The sequence below is a fragment of the Salvelinus fontinalis genome, chromosome 33 (genome assembly GCF_029448725.1).
Source record: "Salvelinus fontinalis isolate EN_2023a chromosome 33, ASM2944872v1, whole genome shotgun sequence".
Lineage (NCBI taxonomy): Eukaryota > Metazoa > Chordata > Actinopteri > Salmoniformes > Salmonidae > Salvelinus > Salvelinus fontinalis.
In genome coordinates, this window is record NC_074697.1 from 48,829,245 (window position 1) to 48,852,152 (window position 22,908).

At 45.1% G+C, this 22,908-nt stretch overlaps 1 protein-coding gene across 1 annotated transcript in view; it reads right to left on the bottom strand.

The window, feature by feature from the left end:
• Nucleotides 1-9,454: 9,454 nt before the first annotated feature.
• The window catches only part of LOC129831622 (serine/Arginine-related protein 53-like), a 31,880-nt gene continuing 18,426 nt past the window's right edge, over nucleotides 9,455-22,908 (bottom strand). The window contains exons 2-4 of the mRNA XM_055894960.1: nucleotides 13,826-14,031; nucleotides 12,286-12,402; nucleotides 9,455-9,956 (exon numbers count right to left, since the gene is read on the bottom strand). Of these exons, the coding sequence (XP_055750935.1) occupies nucleotides 9,864-9,956; nucleotides 12,286-12,402; nucleotides 13,826-14,031 (416 nt within the window). The 3' untranslated portion in view covers nucleotides 9,455-9,863. The remainder of the gene's footprint in view (nucleotides 9,957-12,285; nucleotides 12,403-13,825; nucleotides 14,032-22,908) is intronic.

Here is a 22,908-nt window from a genome sequence, read left to right on the forward strand (position 1 = left end):
TGAGAAGACTGTTCCACATTTCCACGGGTGTTGGAACGGGAAAATGAAGTATGAAATATCTAATTTCTGTTTCGAGCTATGAAGCGGCTCCTACGACCCCGTGTGTGACAGCCCCTGGTTACTATCGAAACTTGCTACATTGGGCACGTGAAAATATTTCCTCCAAACACTGGTTTCGAGGGCATTATCACTTAAATGCTATATGTTTGAGCTGCTTTTGAATGCAAAAGCCGAATTGAAAACATTATTGGATTTTTTAAATTCGATTTTCATAATAGCTAGCTATGACTGATGGGTTGGTTAGCTAAACTAGGAGGTCGGTTTGTTTGGTTACCAACGCAACTACTGTAGCTATCTACAGTAGTAAACTTGCCAACTACTTCAGTGGATGTTGAACACATTTCTAGCAGTAAATGTGTTAAATTATAGCCATGGTATTAAAGGGACAATGAACTAGGGGCTAGCACGTCGTGGAACACACCTTCCACCTCGTTCATTATTTTCCAGAGAACGCATAGAGTTCAGACAAATTCTTTCTGCTACTAAAATCAGTGAAATGTACGCTAAACTGACAACGGAGCGAAGAGCAGAAATCTCAACTAGTGTAACCGATGTGAACTGGCTAGCTAGTTAGCGGGGTGCGAGCTAATAGCGTTTCAGTCGGTGATGCCACTCGCTTTGAGACCTTGACGTAGTTGTTCCCCTTGCTCTGCAAGGGCAGCGGCTTTTGAGGAGCGATGGGTAACGATGCTTCGAGGGTGGCTGTTGTCGATGTATGCAGAGGGTCCCAGATGAGAGGGACGGAAGCTATACTGTTACACTAGCAAGCAAGTCGCAGCAATGAAGAACGCGAAGGGGGGATAATTCTGGCAGGGGGGAGATTTTCGGCACAACACCGGCAAACTAAACTGAGTACCAGAAACTGAGTAACGTTACCAGTCTCTTTATCTAACATTCCACTCCTTGCCATTGCCAAAGAGTCTGGTCTTTCGGCAATCTCAACATTCAATATGCAGCTGGATTTACAGAACAGTCGCTGATAGTTGGAAACAACATTATTGTTAGGCAACGTATGCGCTAATTTGGCACAATATAGAATTGGAATTTTAAGAACAACAAACTACCATTACGACCTGCTGCTGTAATTCAATGCAAGATCATGTTGTTTGAGGTAGCAAGAGAGTATCCGTAATGAGAGACAAATAATGAGGAAATATTAGCCAACAATCAAGCAACATTTGCTTTAGTTGCATCTCGTTAATGACAGGAAAGAAATGCAAAACTGGCACCTGTCGTCCACAGGGGGGGGGGGGGGGGGGGCACTGTTCCAACGCTACAGAAGTTGGCAGATCGGCATGTCCAGTCCCAAAACACTTGTGGGTGTCATGGAGCAAAACGGTGAACAAAACAGCATACCACCCTGCATACCACTGCTTGCTTGCTTCTGAAGCTAAGCAGGGTTGGTCCTGGTCAGTCCCTGGATGGGAGACCAGATGCTGCTGGAAGTGGTGTTGGAGGGCCAGTAGGAGGCACTCTTTCCTCTGGTCTAAAACATATCCCAATGCCCCAGGGCAGTGATTGGGGACACTACCCCGTGTAGGGTGCTGTCTTTCGGATGGGGTGTTAAAAGGGTGTCCTGACTCTCTGAGGTCCTTAAAAATCCCATGGCACTTATTGTAGGGGTGTTAACTCCTGGCTAAATTTGCAATCTGGCCCTCAAACCATCACGGTCACCTAATAATCCCCAGTTTAAGATTGGCTCATTCATCCCCCTCCTCTCCCCTGTAACTATTCCCCAGGTTGTTGCTGTAAATGAGAACGTGTTCTCAATCAACTTACCTGGTAAAATAACGGAAAAATAAACAACCGTGTTTGTGAGAGGGTCATTGGCTCCTTATCTTTTTTTGTGGAGCTTTACCTGTAGGCCAAACCTTTCTGACACTACAGACGATTTTTCGAGATGTCTCATGGTCTGACAAACACCGCTCTAGCCCTGTCACTTTTCACAGCATATGTGGAAATGTGACATCGGCGGACGCGGTGGATTGGGAATCATCCAATGCAAAAAAACGGATCTCTCTATTTTAAATGTACAGATTTTTATGGGGCTGTTTATTATTATGCTAATTAGATTTCAGCGCTGCACGGACATCGACTCTAGGGGGTTAAATAGGTTTGGCACTATACTTTTTATTGCACATTTAATTCAACTGACGTATTTGGGGATGTTCAACTTCAATTCATTGGCACAAAACGGGTGGGCATAGCACAGGTGGTGGTCGCCTAAATGCACTGTAGTAGAGTAGGTCTTATAGGCTAGCATTCGAATGGTGTATTAATAGTCCAGCCTATGAATTAACTTCTAATTTACACATATCTATCTTCACTGTCCCATTCTTGGGCATTCATGCATACTGCATCTCCGCTGGCATCTCTCTCTTCCGTGCATAGCTCTTGAACCAGTAGCATAGCCCAATGTGTGTCCCAGAAGTAGCAATATAGTTTGGTCACTTATTATTTTCACAATTTTCTACATTGTAGAATAATAGTGAAGACATCAAAACTATGAAAAAACACATGGAATCATGTAGTAATCAAAAAATAGTATTTGAAATTCTTCAAAGTAGCCACCCTTTGCCTTGACAGCTTTGCACACTCTTGGCAGCTTCATAAGGTAGTCACCTGGAATGCATTCCAATTAACAGGTGTGCCTTGTTAAAAGTTAATTTGTGGAATTTCTTTCCTTCTTAATGTGTTTGAACCAATCAGTTGTGTTGTGACAAGGTAGCGTTGGTATACAGAATATAGCTCTATTTGGTAAAATACCAAGTCCATATTATGGCAAAAACTGATCAAATGCGCAAAGAGAAACGACAGTCCATCATTACTTTAAAACAATAATGTCACTCAATCCGGATAATTTCAAGAACTTTGAAAGTTTCTTCAAGTGCAGTCACAAAAACCATCAAGCGTTATGATGAAAATGGCTCTCATGAGGACCGCCTCAGAAATTGCCGCCCAAATATATGCTTCACAGAGTTCAAGTAACACACATCTCAACAACAACTGTTCAGAGGAGACTGCGTGAATCAGGCCTTCATGGTCGAATTGCTGCAAAGAAACCACAACTAAAGGACACCAATAATAATAAGAGACTTGCTTGGGTGAAGAAACACGAGCAACGGACATTAGACCGGTGGAAATCTGTCCTTTGGTCTGATGAGTCCAAATTTGAGATTTTTGGTTTCAACCGCCGTGTCTTTGTGAGACGCAGAGTAGGTGAACGGATGATCTCCGCACGTGTAGTTCCCACCGTGAAGCATGGAAGAGGAGGTGTGATGGTGCTTTGCTGGTGACACTGTCAGAGATTTATTTAGAACTCGAGGCACACTTAACCAGCATGGCTACCACAGCATTCTGCAGCGATACGCCATCCCATCTGGTTTGCGCTTAGTGGGACTATAATTTGTTTTTCAACAGGACGATGAACAGGACAATGACACCTCCAGGCTGTGTAAGGGCTATTTGACCAAGAAGGAGAGTGATGGAGTGCTGCTTCAGATGACCTGGCCTCCACAATCCCCCGATCTCAACCCAATTGAGATGTTTTGGGATGAATTGGACCGCAGAGTGAAGGAAAAGCAGCCAACAAGTGCTCAGCATATGCAGGAAATCCTTCAAGACTGTTGGAAAAGCATTCCAGGTGAAGCTGGTTGAGAAAATGCCAAGAGTGTGCAAAGCTGTCATCAAGGAAAAGGGTGGCTACTTTCAAGAATATAAAATATATTTTGATTTGTTTAACACTTTTTTGGTTACTACATGATTCCATATGTGTTATTCCATAGTTTTGATGTCTTTACTATTATTCTACAATGTAGAAAATAGTAAAAATAAAGAAAAAACCTTGAATGAGTAGGTGTGTTCAAACTTTTGACTGGTACTGTATATATATACTTGAGGAAAGTACCTTGCTCTTGCTTGCTGGATATAAAACATGCTACAGCTTTTACAATGAACTGGCGGGGAAGTGTGAATGGCGAATGCTTCTCTGGTGTGATGTGATCACATTGGTTGGTGGTAAAAAATGCAATAAACGTGAATCCTCTGTTCTCCCCGCGCCCAATGTTTATGTTTACGGGTGTGTCCATAGATGGCCAGAGTGAATTTATGAACAATGAAATGTATTACATCCAATGTTAGAATGTTCCCAACAGATCTAGTGGGTATTAGATAGAATGTCGTAACCAATGAGTTGTATAACGATTCGAACACACCGACAGTGTTATTGCGCAAAATAGTACTCAGCATCATCTGGCTATGTATACAACAAAAGTTAAACATTCACCTTCTGCTACCATTTCTGTCAAGCCGTCTACACATAGTGGTTGAGGCATGTACGTGCGATAAATCCAACATATGCACCACACTGAACGCACTGCAACTGCCTCTGCAACGCAATGCTGCAAGGTAAACGTTTAATTGGAAATGAATGTAATTCTGGTGTACCAAAATGCAATGACGGTGTGATCGAAGCCTAAACCCTTAGACACCTTCATGCATACTTTAAAATTATATTATGGGAGCTAAACATAAAAACAATTTTTTAAAACTTGTCCCTTCAATATAATTTTGTCCTTGAAACATTTCATTGAAATATTGTAGAATTCCATTCATTCCTATGGAGGACTGCTCCTAGTAGGGAGTGCCAATATGGCCGAGCGGAGCCTCAAAGCCTCTCAATGGCCAATTCATAGCTTCAGCAATCCAGGGTTTGGTTACCTAGGCTACCCCATTGGCTCAGAGCAAAAACGTAACCTTTGTAAAAAAAAAAACAATTTTCTTGTTCTCTGCTTGTTTTAATCAATTCTAAAACTAACATATAAACAAATAATAAAGTAAGCGTAATATGGTATCGACACTGTGAGGCTGCTCTCTGATCCCATGTACAGTACCATCTCCTGTTATTGAGCAAGGTACTTAACCCACAAAGTAGAATATCTGTTAAACAACTATATTAAACATACATGGTCAACCCTCAGTCTAGAGAGCTACTGGATGTGCAGGCTTTTGTTCAAGCCCTGCTCAAACTGTCATGTTTTGTCTTTGATCTTCATGTCTTGTCCCTGTGCTTCCCTCTGCTGGTCTTATTAGGTTCTTTCCCTCTTTCTATTTCCTCTCTCTCCTCCTCCCTTTTTCCCTCTCCCGCTCTCTCTCTCTATCGTTCCGTTCTTGCTCCCAGCTGGTTCTCATTCTCCTAACGACCTTATTTACTCTTTCACACCTGTCCCCTATTTTGCCCTCTGATTTGAGTCCCTATTTCTCCCTCTGTTTTCTGCTTCTGTCTTTGTCGGATTCTTGTTTGATGTTTGCTGTTCTGTGTCCTTGTTCCGCCCTATCGTGTTTTTGCCTTCATCAGATGCTGCGTGTGAGCAGGTGTCTAGTGGTCGCGTCTCCAGTCGTTCATCTCTACTGACGAGAGGATTTCAGTTTTCCTGTTTTGTTTTTACCTTAGATATATCAGGAGTATCGTTTTTGTCTAAGACTGGAATAAAGACTCTGTTTCTATTTCGTCGCTTTTGGGTCCTCCTTCATCAGCATAACACAAACACATCAGTCTGTTTATCAAGATCCGGTTGAGCAGCTCATTTCTAAAATGTGGTTTGTTTGAGAGGGACAGGAATAAAAGCCTGCACACCTATTAGCTCTCCTGGAAGATGGTTGTCCACCATGGTCGAGGGAATTCCATATTATTGCGTGAATATTGACTCGGACTATGTGTGCATAAAAAAGTATTATACCTACACAGTTCTAGTAGGTATTCACGTAAAACATTGCAACATTATCTTATTATTACGTGAATACCGACTAGGACTGTGTAGGTATAACACTTCTATATACATTCATAGTCCGAGTCGATATGACGAATTTGAAGAATATCCACTTTGTTAGACCAGATTTGTTGAATGTGCGCCAATCTGGTCAATGGAACGTCTGCATTCCATTGCCTACTTCACCGCTTCTATCAAAGTTTGAACGTTTTCCGATCAGTCTAATTTGCACAAACATTGTGATTGGATGATAGCGGCGAGGGTTATCGAATCGGGATCAAATCATCGGATCTTCTCGAGCTCATTGAGGATAGAATGTTGAAAACGGTGGAGCATTGCACACGTAAGGTCAAATGTAAGGAAGTCATCCATGAAGAAAAAAGGCCAAACAAACTTGTATAGAGCTTTTCATTACAGAAAGTAATCTCAAAGCCCATAAAAAGCAAACAAGCAACACATTTACATTTCAATGACGAGGATGGAGATTTTAATGTCTCTAGTTTATCTGGTAACTCGAGCTCCTCTTCTGGAGGCAAATTATGAAACAAGCTATAAAAGTATACTAAAAACCCCTACATTAAACCCTGTGCTTCTAATGATTAATAAGCCATGTAGTCAAGTGTTTGTCAGAAGGCCTCTACTGTAGCCTCATCACACAGAAATCTGAATCCTCCTGCTTGTAGTTGACAAAAGTGGCCCTTTGTCTAAATGTTTAGTAACAGCTGACTGTAAGAACACCAGGCTCTCTGGGAGTGGGCTTTGCTACCCGACACTCTAGCATGCGGCTGACTGATGTAAGGAGGACCATCTGCTGAGAGTAACCAACAGACCCCCTTGAAGCCCACCATCAACATACAACACACACACATGAGCGAGCGCACAGTCACACACACACACACACACACACACACACACACACACACACACACACACACACACACACACACACACACACACACACACACACACACACACACAGAAAATAGATACAGACGTGTAAAATCACATGTGCTCGAGCATGCATATGACAGGGAACACACCCACTTGCAATCATGATGCACACAAAAACACAAATACAAAGGCCATATAAATAATAATTCATTCAGAAAAAAAGAAAATGGGAACATTTCCAAATAATTTGCCTATAAAACTTGAGGTATGTTCACGCTCACGGTGACATTTCACTAGTATACGGGCGGCCTGGGAGTACGAGAGCTACCCACGATCCTCCATCTCTTTCCAAGTCTACCATCTGCCCCAGCCTACAAATAGAGCGGCAGTCTGGACCTGGCCAGCCCTCAGCCACCCCACTGCCCAGACAGGAACACAGAACGCTGGGCTCTATTTGTGTACTGTGACTCACCTGACTCTCACAGGCAGATAGGTCAGCATTATAAGTCATCAGAGCTCTATTAAGAACAAGGAAAATAGATCTGACACATCTGAGGAAGCTGGACAGCCATCTTATTGTCATAACACATCTCCTAAAGTTTGCTGACGACACAACATTGGTAGGCCTGATTACCAACAATCACGAGAACGCCTACATGGGAAGAGATGAGGGCCCTGGCGGAGTGGTGCTAGGAAAACAACCTTAAATTTGATGTCAACACTATGAAGGAGCTGATTGTGGACTTCAGGACACAGCAGAGAGAGCATGCCCCCATCCTCATCGACAGGGAGAAGAGAGGGTGAAGAGGGTGAAAAGCTTCAAGTTCCTCGGCACATCACTGACAATCTGAAATGGTCCATGCACACAGACAACGTGTAACGTGTAACGTTTATTTAACTAGGCAAGTCAGTTAAGAACAAATTCTTATTTACAATGACGGCCTACACCGGCCAAACCCGCACGACGCTGGGCCAATTGTGGGCCGCCCTATGGGACTCCCAATCAAGGCCGGTTGTGATACAGCCTGGATTCGAACCAGGGTGTCTGTAGTGGCGACTCAAGCACTGAGATGCAGTGCCTGCGCAAAACGGTAGACCCAAAATATAGTAACCCAAAAAGTGTTAAACATATCAAAATATATTTTATACTTGAAATTCTTCAAAGTAGCCACCCTTTTCCTTGATGACAGCTTTGCACACTCTTGGCATTCTCTCAACCAGCTTCACCTGGAATGCTTTTCCAACAGTCTTGATGGAGTTCCCACATATGCTGAGCACTTGTTGGCTGCTTTTCCTTCACTCTGCGCTCCAACTCATCTCTATTGGGTTGAGTAATTTGTGGAGGCCAGGTCATCTGATGAAGCACTCCATCACTCTCCTCCTTGGTCAAATAGTCCTTACACAGCCAGGAGGTGTGTTGGGTCATTGTCCTGTTGAAAAACAAATGATCGTCCCACTAAGCGCAAACCAGATGGGATGGCGTATCATTGCAGAATGCTGTGGTAGCCATGCTGGTTAAGTGTGAATTCTAAATAAATCACCGACAGCACTGGCCATTTTTCTTTTCAAAATTCTTCAAGCTCTGTCAAATCATTGCTAGACAACCATTTTAAAAAATGGACATATTTTGAAGCAGATTTAAGTCAAAATTATAACTCGGCCACTCAAGAATATTCACTGTCTTTTTGGTAAGCAACTCCAGTGTAGATTTGGCCTTGTGTTTTAGGTTATTGTCTCTGCTGAATTAATCTCCCAGTCTCTCGTGGAAAGCAGACTGAACCAGGTTTTCCTCTAGGATTTTGCTTGTACTTAGCTCCAGTCCGTTTCTTTTTTATCCTGGAAAAATTCCCCAGTCCTCAACAATTACAAGCATATCCATAACATGATGCAGCCACCGCTATGCTTGAAAATATGGAGAGTTGTACACAGTAATGTGATGTATTGGATTTGCCCCAAACATAACACTTTGTATTCAGGACAAAAAGTTAATTGCTTTGCCACATTTTTTGCAGTATTACTTCAGTGCCTTGTTGCAAACATGATGCATGTTTTGGAATATTTTGTATTATGTACAGGCTTCCTTCATTTCACTCTGTCAATTAGGTTAGCATTGTGTAGTACTGACAATGTTATTGTTCCATCCTCAGTTTTCTGCTATCACAGCCATTAAACTTAGTAACTGTTTTAAAGTCATTATAGTGAATTCCCTGAGCGGTTTCCTTCCTCTCCAGCAACTGAGTTAGGAAGGATGCCTGTGTAGTGACTGAATGATACACCATTCAAAGTGTAATTAATAACTTCCCTATGCTCAAAGGGATATTCAATGTCTGCTTTAAAAAAAAGGCCCATCTACCAATAGGTGCCCTTTGCAAGGTATTGGAAAACTTCCGTTGCCTTTGTGGTGGAATCTGTGTTTTAAATTCACTGCTCGACTGAGGAACCTTACAGATAATTGTATGTGTGCGGTACAGAGATGAGGTAGTCATTCAAAAAGTATGTTAAACACTATTATTGCACACAGAGTGAGTCCATGCAACTCATTATGTGAATTGTTAAGCAAATTGGGGTATTATGTGTGACAACAAAATTTCAATTTAATCCATTTTAAATTGAAGGTGTAACACAAAATGTGGAAAGAGTAAAGGGGTGTGAATACTTTCTGAAGGCACTGTAGCCTAACTGAGAAACATCAGGTTCAAACAGTCTATTAAACAGGAATCAGTCTACTAATCAAGGCTTTTCTTCACCGGGGAGAATATTTATTCAAATTTAACACAAACACAATTTATCAACGTTTGATATATCCAACAGACAGTGCACATTTTCTGTGCATTTGAACAACTCATTTGGGATAAACAAATCAACTATATATGAATCTTCTTAAAAAGACAGAAGTTTCTTGACAAAAAGTCTGAGGGAAGTCCAGTGAATGAGAGGTTCAATAAACATTTATAAAGGTTTATGTTTAGGAACAGGGAGTTGTTCCTGACTGTGTGACCTGACAAGGATAGACTAACTAGAGCCAGGTCACGTGGTCAGGAAAAACTACTGGCCCTACTCATGGTGAGGACAGGTGGATTTAGTCCAGGACCAAAGTTTCCTCAATTCAGACGATTCTATTGGTCCGGGGAGCTGCTGGTCCAATCAGGGCACAGGACTTCCCATGAGCCTCTCCTGGCGGAGGGACATCAGCCTGTTGAGCCACAGCTCCTCGGCCTTCTCCTTGTCCAGGAACAACTAGAGGAGAACACAGAAAGGAGTAAAGCACACTGGTTAGACACATATGGATAAATAACAGAACACACAAACAACCAGACATGAAAGTTATAGGGATGAGTGACAGGGTCTGGAGAAAACTGTGTGTGCATTTGTGCATGTGAAAGAATCTGAGGGGAGATGTGTGGTTGAGAAAGTGAGGGATGAGTGGGTGCAACAATCAGATAATCTATACTACATTAGAGGAAGACTTTAGGTCAGTATAGCAAGGTGTACATGTGTCTGCAATGGGGGAGCATGGGCGTCTGCAATGATCCTGACCGAGCTCACTCTGGTGTGGTGTTCCGTCATACAGTGCCACCTCTTCCCGGTGCTCAGTGTGCTTTTTCATACAGGATGTGTCAAAGTGAACGGGGTATGGTAGTAGGTGCCAGGCGCACTAGTTTGTGTCAAGAACTGCAACGCTGCTGGGTTTTACACGCTCAACCGTTTCCCTTGTCTATCAAGAATGTTCCACCACCCAAAGGACATCCAGCCAACTTGACAAAACTGTGGGAAGCATTGGAGTCAACATGGACCAGCAACTCAATATGAATGTTTTGTACACTCAGTGTATATGTGGCTAGCGCAGCGCTACCAGTGGAATAATCCCAAAAGTGCAAACCTCGCTCACCAGGAACTTCGGACAGGCTCAAACGAACACTCAAAGAAATTAAAACATAAATCACTTTTTGAACCCAGGTCAGATTAGCCATGATGGGATACTACTGGGGCTGCATGGCTGTGGTGGGTGACAGAGAAGTACACTTACCGGACAGTTTATTAGGTACACCACCCTGTTCGCGAAAATTGATCACTTCTTCATAGCGAGTCACATGGCCGTGGTTTGCTATTTAAAGCAGGCAGACAGGCATTGAGGCATTCAGTTACTGTTCGGTTGAACGTTAGAATGGGCAAAACGAGTGACCTAAGCAACTTTGAACTGAACAATTGTTGCGTCATGCTGATGACAGAGTCAGGATTTGGCGTAAGCAGCACGAGTCCATGGACCCATCCTGCCTGGTACAGGTTGTTGGCGGTGGAATACTGGTGTGGGGAATGTCTTCCTGGCACACGTTAGATCCCTTGATACCAATAGTGCAACAAACCTTTTTGACACCTTGTAGAATCCATGCCGCAAAGAATTCAGGCTATTCTGGAGGCCAAGGGGGTCCGACCCGGTACTAGATGGGTGTACCTAATAAACTGTCCGGCGAGTGTGTGTGTCTAGTATATGGATTTTTTTGTATGGATTATTGTCTAGATCATTTATTTTCCCCATTGAAAATCATGTGCAGCACACTAAGAAGTAGGAACACAATATTCCGGTATCTTTCCCAAAATTCCCTGGTTATCCAAAACCTTTGTTAGAATTTTTAAACCCTACTAAGAGGCCTACATTCTCTGCCTTGATGAGAACATTTGTCAAGGGAACCATATGATTACAACCCGGTCACACAATTCACTTAAGGCAAATGTAAGTGCAGGTTTCTATTGTTTTCTACAATTTGGAGGTTAAAGACACCCTAAAGATCCACTGCAGCCTGTCAGAGCACGGGCCATCTGACAAAGAAAACCCCTTCAAAAGACAGATCACCTCCATATCCATTGTCTCTGTGTGTATATAATGACGTTTGATTTATCCAACGTGAGTCTGATAGCTTAGGAGAGCTAAATATGCAGTGTCTGGTGTGTAATGGCCTTGTAAATCACTCATCTCTCGCCTTAAACACGACGACGCACACACACACGGCCTAAACCACAGTATGGGGTGTACACCGTTCGCCGTGTGTTATCTAGGGTTCGACACGATGACTAGATCAGTCCCCCCCACCCCCACCCCCATGGCCCAGGTTCTGGGGAGTCGCAGCAGTAACGAGTTTGCGATGACAGTATCTACAGTAGGGGTAATGGGGAATCATTATTCCTGATTGGCTCTCCCCCGCCTGGGGCATATTGCTGCCATAGATCAGGCTGTCATAGGCTTGATCTGTATGTGTCAGGGCTAACTCACTTTCCCCCGCGGGGAGATAAATGACTCCACACAGCTCTTCCAAGGAGGGGGGGGGGTTAAAGTTAGGCTTCATTTCCTATTCTAAGGCCTGACTCTGTGTGGATGGAAATGTTTGATTGTCGTGAGGTGTGTGTGTGTGTGAAAGATTCTGAGGGGACATGTGTGGGTGATAAGTGGGCCCAACACCCTGAGACAATCTATGCAATACTTCAGTAACCTTTCATATTCCTCTGTGTGTGTGCATTTGTGTGTCCCAATCAGAAAAGAGTGCGTGTGTTGTGATAGGGGAGAACTTACACTGGGGTGTGCTAGCGTGTCGCTGTCGTTGTAGCGGATTGTGGTAGGTAGAGAGCTGATGTCTGGAAGGAGCAGAGGTGGGTCGTCCGGTTCCTGCTCAACTTTCACTGCCTCGGTCTAAAAACACATACAGAATAACAATTGATCTAACATTACACAAGGGCTGCAAAATTCCCAGGTTCTCCAGATATCCTGGTTAGGGGATTCTAGACTTCCTGCTTATTCCCTCCACATTCCAGGAATCTTCTAGTCTGCATTTCTGGGAAACCTAGGAATTTTGGGAAAGTAACCAGAATTTTGGAATTCTACATCACACCAAGTCAGATTACACATATCAATCACATGGTATAGTAGTGTAATATCCCATTTATTCATCACATCAAATTTTCTGACAAGAACAGCAAATGTACTGCTTGCATAAACAAGCTAGAACACTAGTGCAGAGGAATGACAAATCCAGCAAATGCAGTTTCGTGTTTGGCCAGAAGATGACAGTGTGAGTATAGGTCTGAAGTACTAACTGGGTCTTCTGAGCTGTGTGTGTGTGAGCGCAACTTTGTTTAACACATTCACTTCCTGCAGCCGGGAGGGACACCGTTTTTACCCTTTAAAAAAAATCTGTACTGTTTTGTCTTTCACTTCTTTTCTTTGGCGTGAATAAATAAAACCTAAAACTGAGGAGGGTGTATGTGCGTGCGTGTGGAGCCTGATGGAAAATTCTCACCCGAGTGGGGATGGAAGGGGGTTAGAACTTGACTTACATTATTATTTTATTAGGGCCTCTATTTGAAGATGCCGGGTGTACATCGGTGGATAATTGAGTGCTAACTGGAGAGGGCTGCAGGTGTTTGGCCTCTGGGAGCCACCGGTTAGGGACTGCGCTTCTGAGCTGAGGACCCTTAACTACAAGAAGTACCTCAATTACATTTAAACTTTGGTCATTTAGCACACGCTCTTATCCAGAGCGACTTACAATCAGTGGATTCAACTATAATCTATCGCGTCCCTTTGCCTGTCACACCACTTACACGGGCCAGGTAGAGCCGTGATGAGTGAACGAGAGAGAGATAAAGAAAGAGCAACAGCACACAGAGCGATAGACACAGGTCCCGGTCCCAGTGCCGGGTGTAATCTATCAACCCGCTCCACTTGGACTGTCACCTTTAGTCCTAACCCTCCCAGGATCGGCAATGATTGCCAACAAATCTAATATCCTCCACGTTTTCTCAGGCAGGAGCATTTCAATAATGACTTCTGTGCTTCTGCCGCTGTGTCTGTGGAGACAGAGAGAGAGAGGGCGAGGGACAGAGGCCCGCCGCAGTGGCTTTTGTGGCGGCCAAGTAGATCAAAAAAACAGTCCCGGCAGGCCCCCTCTCTCCTCTTGAACAAACGGATGGAGCAAACGGCATTGAATGGGAATGGTTTAATTTGGGTGCGGGAGCCGCCCTCGGACAGATGGAATAAAAACTGGAGGGGGGAGGGAAAAAATCAAATAAGAGAGTGAAAGAAGTGAACAGAGAAGGAGAGAGAGAAAACGCACCTTGACACCGTCTCGGGATGATTTGAAAGCCTGGGGAACAAAGGATTCGCTCTCAATGGCCTCAATGTCCTTTATCCTTCGCACTTGCTCCGCCAGCGACGTCCCCTCTGGAAACAGAAACACAGAAAAAGAGCGAGAGAGAGAAAGAGAGGAGGAAGAGGTTAGCAGGGGGGAGAGGTCACACACACTGGGATTTGTTAGCCGCCCTCGAGTCACGTTGACACAGCAGGGACATCAGGGGAAGTGAACCAATTACATTTAGGATGCTTGACTCCAGGTTGATGGCCAGGTTCTCTGGTAGTAATGCTCTTTGGCACCTGCTAAGAAATCTCTGATGTGACCAAATCTCTGTATTATTTTAAAGGAGAGATTAGATAGGGGGTCATGACAGGGGTCAGGGCTGGGGCCTACCTCCATGAAAGAAGACAAACAAACAACAGAGAAGGTTGATCAGTCCCAAATGGCACCCTATTGCCTATATTGTGCACTACTTTGACCAGAGCCCTATGGGCCAAAAGTAGTGCTTTTGGGATGTATCTGAGGACCACAGTATATTTAGGAAAGCTGTAATTGTGATATATTGGATGATCAGTCATTGCCTCAAAAGCCCTGTCTATGAAATTAAGAGTAGTTTCATTTCACCAGGCCCATCCCTCAGCTGTTAACCAAAACAGAGGTGGGGTGGCCGCTATGTTATTGTTTCAACTGTTGATTCCCCCTTTAAGCAAATCTCAGTAAGCACAGCCGATTCTCTTACAATGAAACTATTTAAAGTGTAAAAAATCTAAATAAATCAAAATTTTAGGCATCAAATTAAAAAGACGTAGGCGGAAGGCACATTTTTGATTTATGAACGTGTGTCTGGAAAGGTAGGAACTGTAAGAGTCTGAACAATACTTTTCTTCTTTCGCCTGTCAATCTCTCCACCAATCAGTCAATATTCATCCCTCGCTTGCCTATCCTTTTATCCTCCCCTGCACACTTCCATCTATCTAGCTGTCAATCTGAGAGACACTCCTGTCTGAGTTCCATGTAGAAGAGAGAGGTGCACAGAGAGAGACCTCCAGTGAGTCTGCATATCCTTCAATAACAAAAGCTGCGACTACAGTACCTTGTAGGGAAATTAAAGTTTCAATGAACAGGTGTGGGTTGTAATGGCTCACAATGAATAACACAGATGCGTAAAATCCGAGTGCGCACTAGAACACACACACGGACAAATACACTCACACTCACACACACAAATACACTCACACACACACCGAAGATGCACCGTTTTGAGCAAATGACAGGAATGAAATGCATCCATTAACTGCCACAAAGAAGTTGTCACAACATATCTTTCTGGGGCGCGTGTTTAATGAATAGATTCATATTTGTTCTGGTTCTCATTGGGTAAATGTGAGCGGCACAGCAACACACACACACTTCTCAATTTTTGCCTCAGTCCACACTGCAGGCACGCACACACACACACAGTGAGGTAAAAGTAACAAAAAAAGGAGGACAACGTTGCTCAAACAAACTTTGTTTCCATTTTTATTTACTGGGATAATTGGACAACTGACTGACAAGTGGAATTAAGCCTTCGATCCATGACAGTATGTCTTGTGACGTGAGGAGAAGAGCAGCAAGAAAAATAGATGTGGCGTCTCCAAAAATAGTTATTACCATGAATGTGCAGCAAGATGGAGAACGGGAGCGCCGGTCCAATATCCTTCTGAAGACTGTGGCCTGTCCTTCACATGACAGCCACAGCATCATCAGGAGTATTGTGCGCGTATGTGTGTGTCCAAGTTTGAAGGAGAGTCAAATCCGTCAACTGGTCAACCATGAATCCCGTTTTTTCAATCAGTGATCGATGAATTCACCCTCCGCACTCTGTGGTAAGAGTCTTAATAAAGGACACACACACACACACACACACACACACACACACACACACACACACACACACACACACACATACCGTAGCCCCCTCCTACCCTATCTGCCCAGATATATCAATGACAGCCCTTTCGAGCAGGTGACAAAGTGGACGGACGAGGCCCACGGAATCCATTAAAGCCTCATACTTTTTGACAAACACATTATTTGTAGATAAAATGACTTCCATATGCGGTTTGACAGATGTCAGTGGGGAAAGATATGTATTTCATCGAAAAATTAAAAATAATGGACTTTGAGAGAGAAGTCCGGGACCAGCTACAGACCAGACAAAAATCAATACCCGCGCTGGCCGAGCAGCGGAGTGGAGAGCAGGGAGGTCAAAGTTAATATTGAATATTGACACATCATCCGGCTAATTAATTTAGCGGCGCGACTCGATTGTCCCCACATTACTGGCAGAGCTCGTCTGTCAGCGATGAGAGAAAGACAGAGACAAGCGAGAGGGGGACATAAAGAGACAGGAAAAGACTAGAAAGAATGCCTTCAATGTACCACTGACATTTCTGTTTGAAACAACTTTATTGACATTGTCCCGTATACACTCCTCAGAGATGTGTTGACATGTTGTCTACCTAACCTCCTGTTCATTGTGTTCATTTCACCAGCCGGCTCAGTAGAAAAGCCACCATTACCATCAGAACTGTATATTTATGACTGTTTATTTTTAATTTGACTTTTTATTATGCATTTTTCAGCTCAATACTTTCATTCAACTGCAGTATGATTCTCCATGCAGTTCTCCATCCAAAAATGTCTGTAAACAGTGAAGTAGGCCTTCTGGTCTTATACCCATTATGAGTGACCTGTTGGGGTGTGAAACCAGAATGATCAATACACTGGACCATATTGAGAGTCCTTACATTTTTCATCCTTGTATTCACTGGTTATAATGAGCTTAATAATGGTTAGTGATTGATCTGCCTATTAGGCTGTGTGTGTATGTGCATGTGTGTGTGTTAAGTGTGTGGGATGGGCAGAAAACACTTGCAAACTCATTACCAAAATTAGTCCAACAGCATCCTGATGAGCAACCCGGAATCAATAGCGTATTGTGCCCTCAAAATAGCTGTTTGTCTACTTCATTGATTAAGAAGGTGGAGAGGAGAGAAAATCAGTAACACCAATGAAAGAAAGCAGATTTCCTGAGCCATCCGGGACAGAAAGTGTGTGTGTGCGTGTGTGTCAGAGAGAGAGACAGAGCGAGCAAGATGGCGTTTCTGCTGCAGTGACAGAATCCAAACAGAGGATAGCGCTGTTTTACTACAGATTTTTACAGTGCCAGACCGTTTGTCAATCCTCGTGTCAATCAGTAACAGCGAGAGCTGAATATATTGCTGCTAATGATTAATTCCAGTAATTGAGCGCATTCCTCACAAGCTAAATTACGACGGCACTCATTTTGCCCGGGCAAATAAATAAGAGAAACGAACTGTACGTCGTGTCGAGGTCGGTCACAAATTAAAAGTACATTCAAAAGGTGCTTTGGAGTTATATTTATATAAGACCACCCTAATGGTGACATTAAAATAAGAAATAAAAAAGGTGAGCGGGAAAAACGGCAAATTTGACAACTGTTGACATGGCGGATGTAATTGGACAGAGTAGAGCTGGCTTCGGTTGGGATGGCTGGCGCTACCACTGGGAATGATCCTACATGGTACTGTCGGTCCATAGCAAGACCCCTGTTGTTTCATAACATAACACTGCATTAACACAAACACCGCAGCGTAACACCATTAAAGAAATTGCATGTACAGCACATACGGCAAAAGACAGCCAGACAGAAACACACAACCTCCCTCATCAGTGTCCCGGCTCCAGTGAGTGCCAGAGCCCCCTGCCCCCCTCCTCCCTCTTAGCACTGCAGTAAAATATGTAATTCAATGCTCAATTTAGGGGATCGCCTCGCATTCGATTTTTTTTCGCTCGCTAATTGATAGAAATTAAGCCATTAATCAAGCCACTAGCCATCAGTCAAGCTGCGGAAGATGAATACAAACTTTCATAATAACCACCTTCCCCATTTTAGGGCTCATTATCATACATTTTTAATGCAATTATGCTATTCTTTTACACTGAGCTCATAAATTACCCGCTCTTTTGTTGCCGGCTGGCCTAGTAAAATCTAAAGTAATGCTTTGTAGTCTGATCTTTAAGGCAATTACTGGCTTCTTCAGTCTTTCATCTCCCTGCATTTCCAATAACCCTCGCCTCCAATGATTTATCCCTGCCACAACCCGCCAACACACACACGCGCAGATGTACACACACAGTCCTGCACATGCACACAGAGAGACATACACAGATACTGTACACACACTTTTACTCACCTCTGTTTACCACCTTCCTTACCTGTACGCCAGGATAACAGAGCAACCGGAGCAGCTATGTTCCTATTGGTGGATCCCCTGTGGGTCTTGGCCTACCTGTGTGTTGCTATTGTTGTTTGCGTAACCTCGCGCTAAGCTAAGTACACTGAACACATGGATCACTTGGCATCAAACGGTTAGTTTCATTCAGCGCTAGGGGGCATTGACTGTAGCACTTCCTTACGCATCAAAGTGCTTCTTCTTGAGGCCTAAACATGTTGTTTAATACATGACTGGGTTTGGGAATACGTTCAAACCAAACTGGATGAACACTGATCTTCTCAGCCCGAAAACATCAAGTTATCACTAACCCAAATATCCATGTTCAAACCAAATGTCCGATTATTGAAATAAAGCAACAGAGGAGCAAAACCAGGTCAACTGTACAATTTTCATATATCTGCCCGAACTGAGTTTATGCATGAGGATACATATCAATTCAATATAATCTTAAAATCCATTAACCAGCATTTCCACTAAAAGACACATGTTTTATCTATCCATCTGGCCCTGTCTGTTTGGGAGTGTTCCCTCAAAGTGAAGCCCCAGTGATTTAGCTTAGCTCTTCATCAGCGTAAACCAAAGCTATTGTGTGTGTGTGTGTGTGTGTTAGTAATGTGTGTGAACGCACACGTGAGTGCTACCTCCAGGTATTTACCTCCGCACAGATCGCTCAGTAAATCTTAAAGCACAGTCTTAGCCAGCCCATCGCTGCCCAGAGAAAAAGCAAAAACAGAAACAAAGGCGGGGTTATTAAAAAGGTGTCTGGCCCGGTGGTCAGGTAATAGTTCTGGACTGCATTGATTACGGCGCGCTGACAGCTTCTGATGCTAGCCCTGAAAATGCATCAAGTGCGTAATGAGGAGCTATTAGGCCCATCGATTTGCTGATTTCAATTGATAGCTACCAGGCCAAAGCGGCATGTCAATATTTGCATAACTAATACCCTGCTGCCTGTCTGCTGCTCCCGGCCTTGACAAATGAGATCTCAATGAGGGGAGGAGAGGGAGTTGGATAGAGAAAGCAAGGGGGAAAAGACAGTGGTAGCAAGCGAGATGGGAGAGAAACAGAAAGAGTAACACAGAGAAAATAACATCAGATGGGTAAATAACAGCAGATAAAAACCAGTGCAAGTTGACTCAACCCATCATTATATGAACCACATAGAGATGATTTGACTATCATTGCATTCCAAGAAACATTATTGGAAAAAAGAGGGGTATGTGTGCAAGCTGTCCCATAATAGAGTGCTACAAAGCTGTTTGTCCTCTAGAGAGGGATCACCCATACACTTGATAACCCAACTCAGGGGGGAGACATAAGCCAGATATTGTGTTGTGTTGAGCTGTGATATGTGCTATGTTGAACTGTACTGTGATCTGACTTGTTTCGTTGTGTTGTTATATGCTCTTATGTGATGTGTACTGTTTTGCTGTGCTGTGTCGTCTGATAAGTTGTCTTACGTGTTGTGCCGAGCTGTGCTGTGCTACGTTGAACTGTTGTGTCGTGACAGAGCATGCTGCCGTCGGGTGCTGTTGTGTGATGTGTTGTGATCTACAGTGCTGCCGTGCTATGCATGCTAACACGTCATGCTGGCCCCTGTGGCTGGGGGTTTTGGGGGTCATACCAGGGAGACACATTGGCAGCCTGGGCCAGATGTCCAAGGGAGGGGACCGCCCAGTACCACAGCAGGTGGCCGAGCTGTTCTAATGAATGCTGCCACAGCCACATCGCAGGGTCCCCATGGGACCACACACACACAGCTCCTTATCAACCAAGCATCCCCTCCACCTCAAAACACACACGTCCCATCAATACGTAAGTGACGCGTGCCGAGCCCCCGTGGTCCTAACATCCTTATCACTGTGTCAATTGCCCTGGGTGGACCCTCTCCTTGATCACTGTCATTTTCAGTGTGACCCCTGAAGTCGCTTGTCACAACACTAATGTCCCACATACACCAATCATGACCACCGACCTCTGTGTAAATCTGGGAGCCCCACTAGCGATTCAGGGGATCCCCTCTATACTAAACCCAAAGCTCACTCTGATAACCTAAAGTATCACAATACAATACAAACTGAACAGCAACACGAAAGACTATGACAGCCCTCTCCTGAGCCCTGAGTTTTACTTGAAGCACAAATGTGTTTAAATGACATTGCTATTAATACAATCTCGTCTTTTCAATGTTTTTTTATGTGTAGCTTACATTTTCAGTAGGGTTTAAGATGGATGGATGTACGGATGGTTGAAGGTTGGAAGGATAGACAGACGGAGAGATAGATGAAGGTTGGATGGATAATCTCCGGCCCAGAATTTTTCCTGAGTACGTGACCCCATATTGACAGCCAGTGTCCTAGTCAGAGCAGCTGTGGACAGACACCTTGTGCGTCCTGGCCTCGCCGATGTCTCCTAGAGAGATACGCATCATCTCCACTCTTCACTCAATAAAGGGACCAATAATGAATGAATTACCCTAACACAGAGCCTAATGACAGGCAGACACCGCCGCCACACGCCCAGCACCTCCTATCTCCTCCAACATCTCTATTTCTAATTTCCCATCATCCCTCTCTCTCCTCAATCAACCCCTATAATCAGTGGGGTGACAATCCACACCTGTCTGCAGTCTGTTATGGCTATAGACCTTGGGATCAGATAGATATAGAATGATGCCATGTTGCACACACACTTTTCACACTCACTTTTCTGCATACAAATAAGAATTAATATGAAGGGTGTCTCCATTCAAGTCAATGGTGGCATGATGGGTGTACTGGCAGCCATTTTGTGGGTACCCATGCCAGCAAGTAAAAGCAGGAGGTGTACCTGTTAAGGCTGTCGCTCTCCTCATCCTCAGATGAGGTGAGGAGAGAAGGATCTTCTGACCAAAATGCGGAGTCAGGGAAATAAGCCATCTTTATTACAAATAAGACGTCGACTAAACAAAACAAAACACTTTCAAAACTTACAAAATAACAAAACGTAACGAACGGAACCTGAACATAAACTTACATAGACAAACGTAAACTCACGAACAGGAACGTTACATCAAAACACACGAACAGCCAAACAGCTCCGAAAGTGAATAACATCGACAACGACGAAGACATCACAGGAGACAATCACCCACAAACAAACAGTGAGAATGCCCTACCTAAATATGACTCTTAATTAGAGGCAAACGCAAACCACCTGCCTCTAATCAAGAGCCATACCAGGCAAACAAAACCAACATAGAAACAGATAACATAGACTGCCCACCCAAAACACATGCCCTGACCATAAACACATAAAAACAACATAAAACAGGTCAGGACTGTTACAGTACCCCCCCCCCTCAAGATGCGCACGCCGGGCGCACCAGCACAAAGTCCAGGGGAGGGTCCGGGTGGGCAGTTGACCACGGTGGTGGTTCCGGCTCAGGACGCTGTCCCCATACCACCATAGTCACTCCCCTCTTCTGTCTACCCCTTCTACTGACCACCCTAACACTACCCTCCCCTAAATAAACGGCCAGCACCGGAACAAGGGGCAGCACCGGGACAATGGGCAGCACCGGGACAAGGGGTAGCACCGGGACAAGGGGCAGCACCGGAACAAAGGGCAGCACCAGGATAAGGACCAGCACCGGAATAAGGGGCAGCACCGGGACAAGGGGCAGCACCGGGACAAGGGGCAGCACCGGGACAAGGGGCAGCACCGGGACAAGGGGCAGCACCGGGACAAGGGGCAGCACCGGGACAAGGGGCAGCACCGGGACAAGGGGCAGCACCGGGACAAGGGGCAACACCGGGACAAGGGGCAGATCCCGGCTGAAGGACTCTGGCAGGTCCTGGCTGGACGGCTCTGGCAGGTCCATGCAGGCTGACGGCTCTCGACGCTCATGGCAGACTGACGGCTCTCGACGCTCATGGCAGGCTGACGGCTCTCGACGCTCATGGCAGGCTGACGGCTCTCGACGCTCATGGCAGGCTGACGGCTCTCGACGCTCATGGCTCTCTGACGGCTCTCGACGCTCATGGCAGGCTGACGGCTCTCGACGCTCATGGCAGGCTGACGGCTCTGGCTGCTCATGGCTCTCTGACGGCTCTGGCTGCTCATGGCTCTCTGACGGCTCTGGCTGCTCATGGCTCTCTGACGGCTCTGGCTGCTCATGGCTCGCTGGCGGCTCTGGCAGATCCTGTCTGGTTGGCGGCTCTGGCAGATCCTGTCTGGTTGGCGGCTCTGGCAGATCCTGTCTGGTTGGCGGCTCTGGCAGATCCTGTCTGGCTGGCGGCTCTAGCGGCTCCTGTCTGGCTGACGGCTCTAGCGGCTCCTGTCTGGCGGATGGCTCTGTAGGCTCATGGCAGACGGGCGGCTTTGCAGGCTCATGGCAGACGGGCGGCTTTGCAGGCTCATGGCAGACGGATGGCTCAGACGGCGCTGGGGAGACGGATGGCTCAGATGGCGCTGGAGAGACGGATGGCTCAGATGGCGCTGGGGAGACGGATGGCTCAGATGGCGCTGGGGAGACGGATGGCTCAGATGGCGCTGGGGAGACGGATGGCTCAGATGGCGCTGGGGAGACAGATAGCTCTGTAGGGAGGAGAAGGAGAGACAGCCTGGTGCGTGGTCTAGGCACCGGCTGCGCTGGAGAGGAGGAAACAGCAGGGGAGAGAACCCAGAGAGACAGCCTGGTACGGGGGGCTGCCACCGGAGGACTGGTACATGGAGGTGGCACCGGGTCTACCGGACCGTGAAGGAGGACACGAGCTCTTG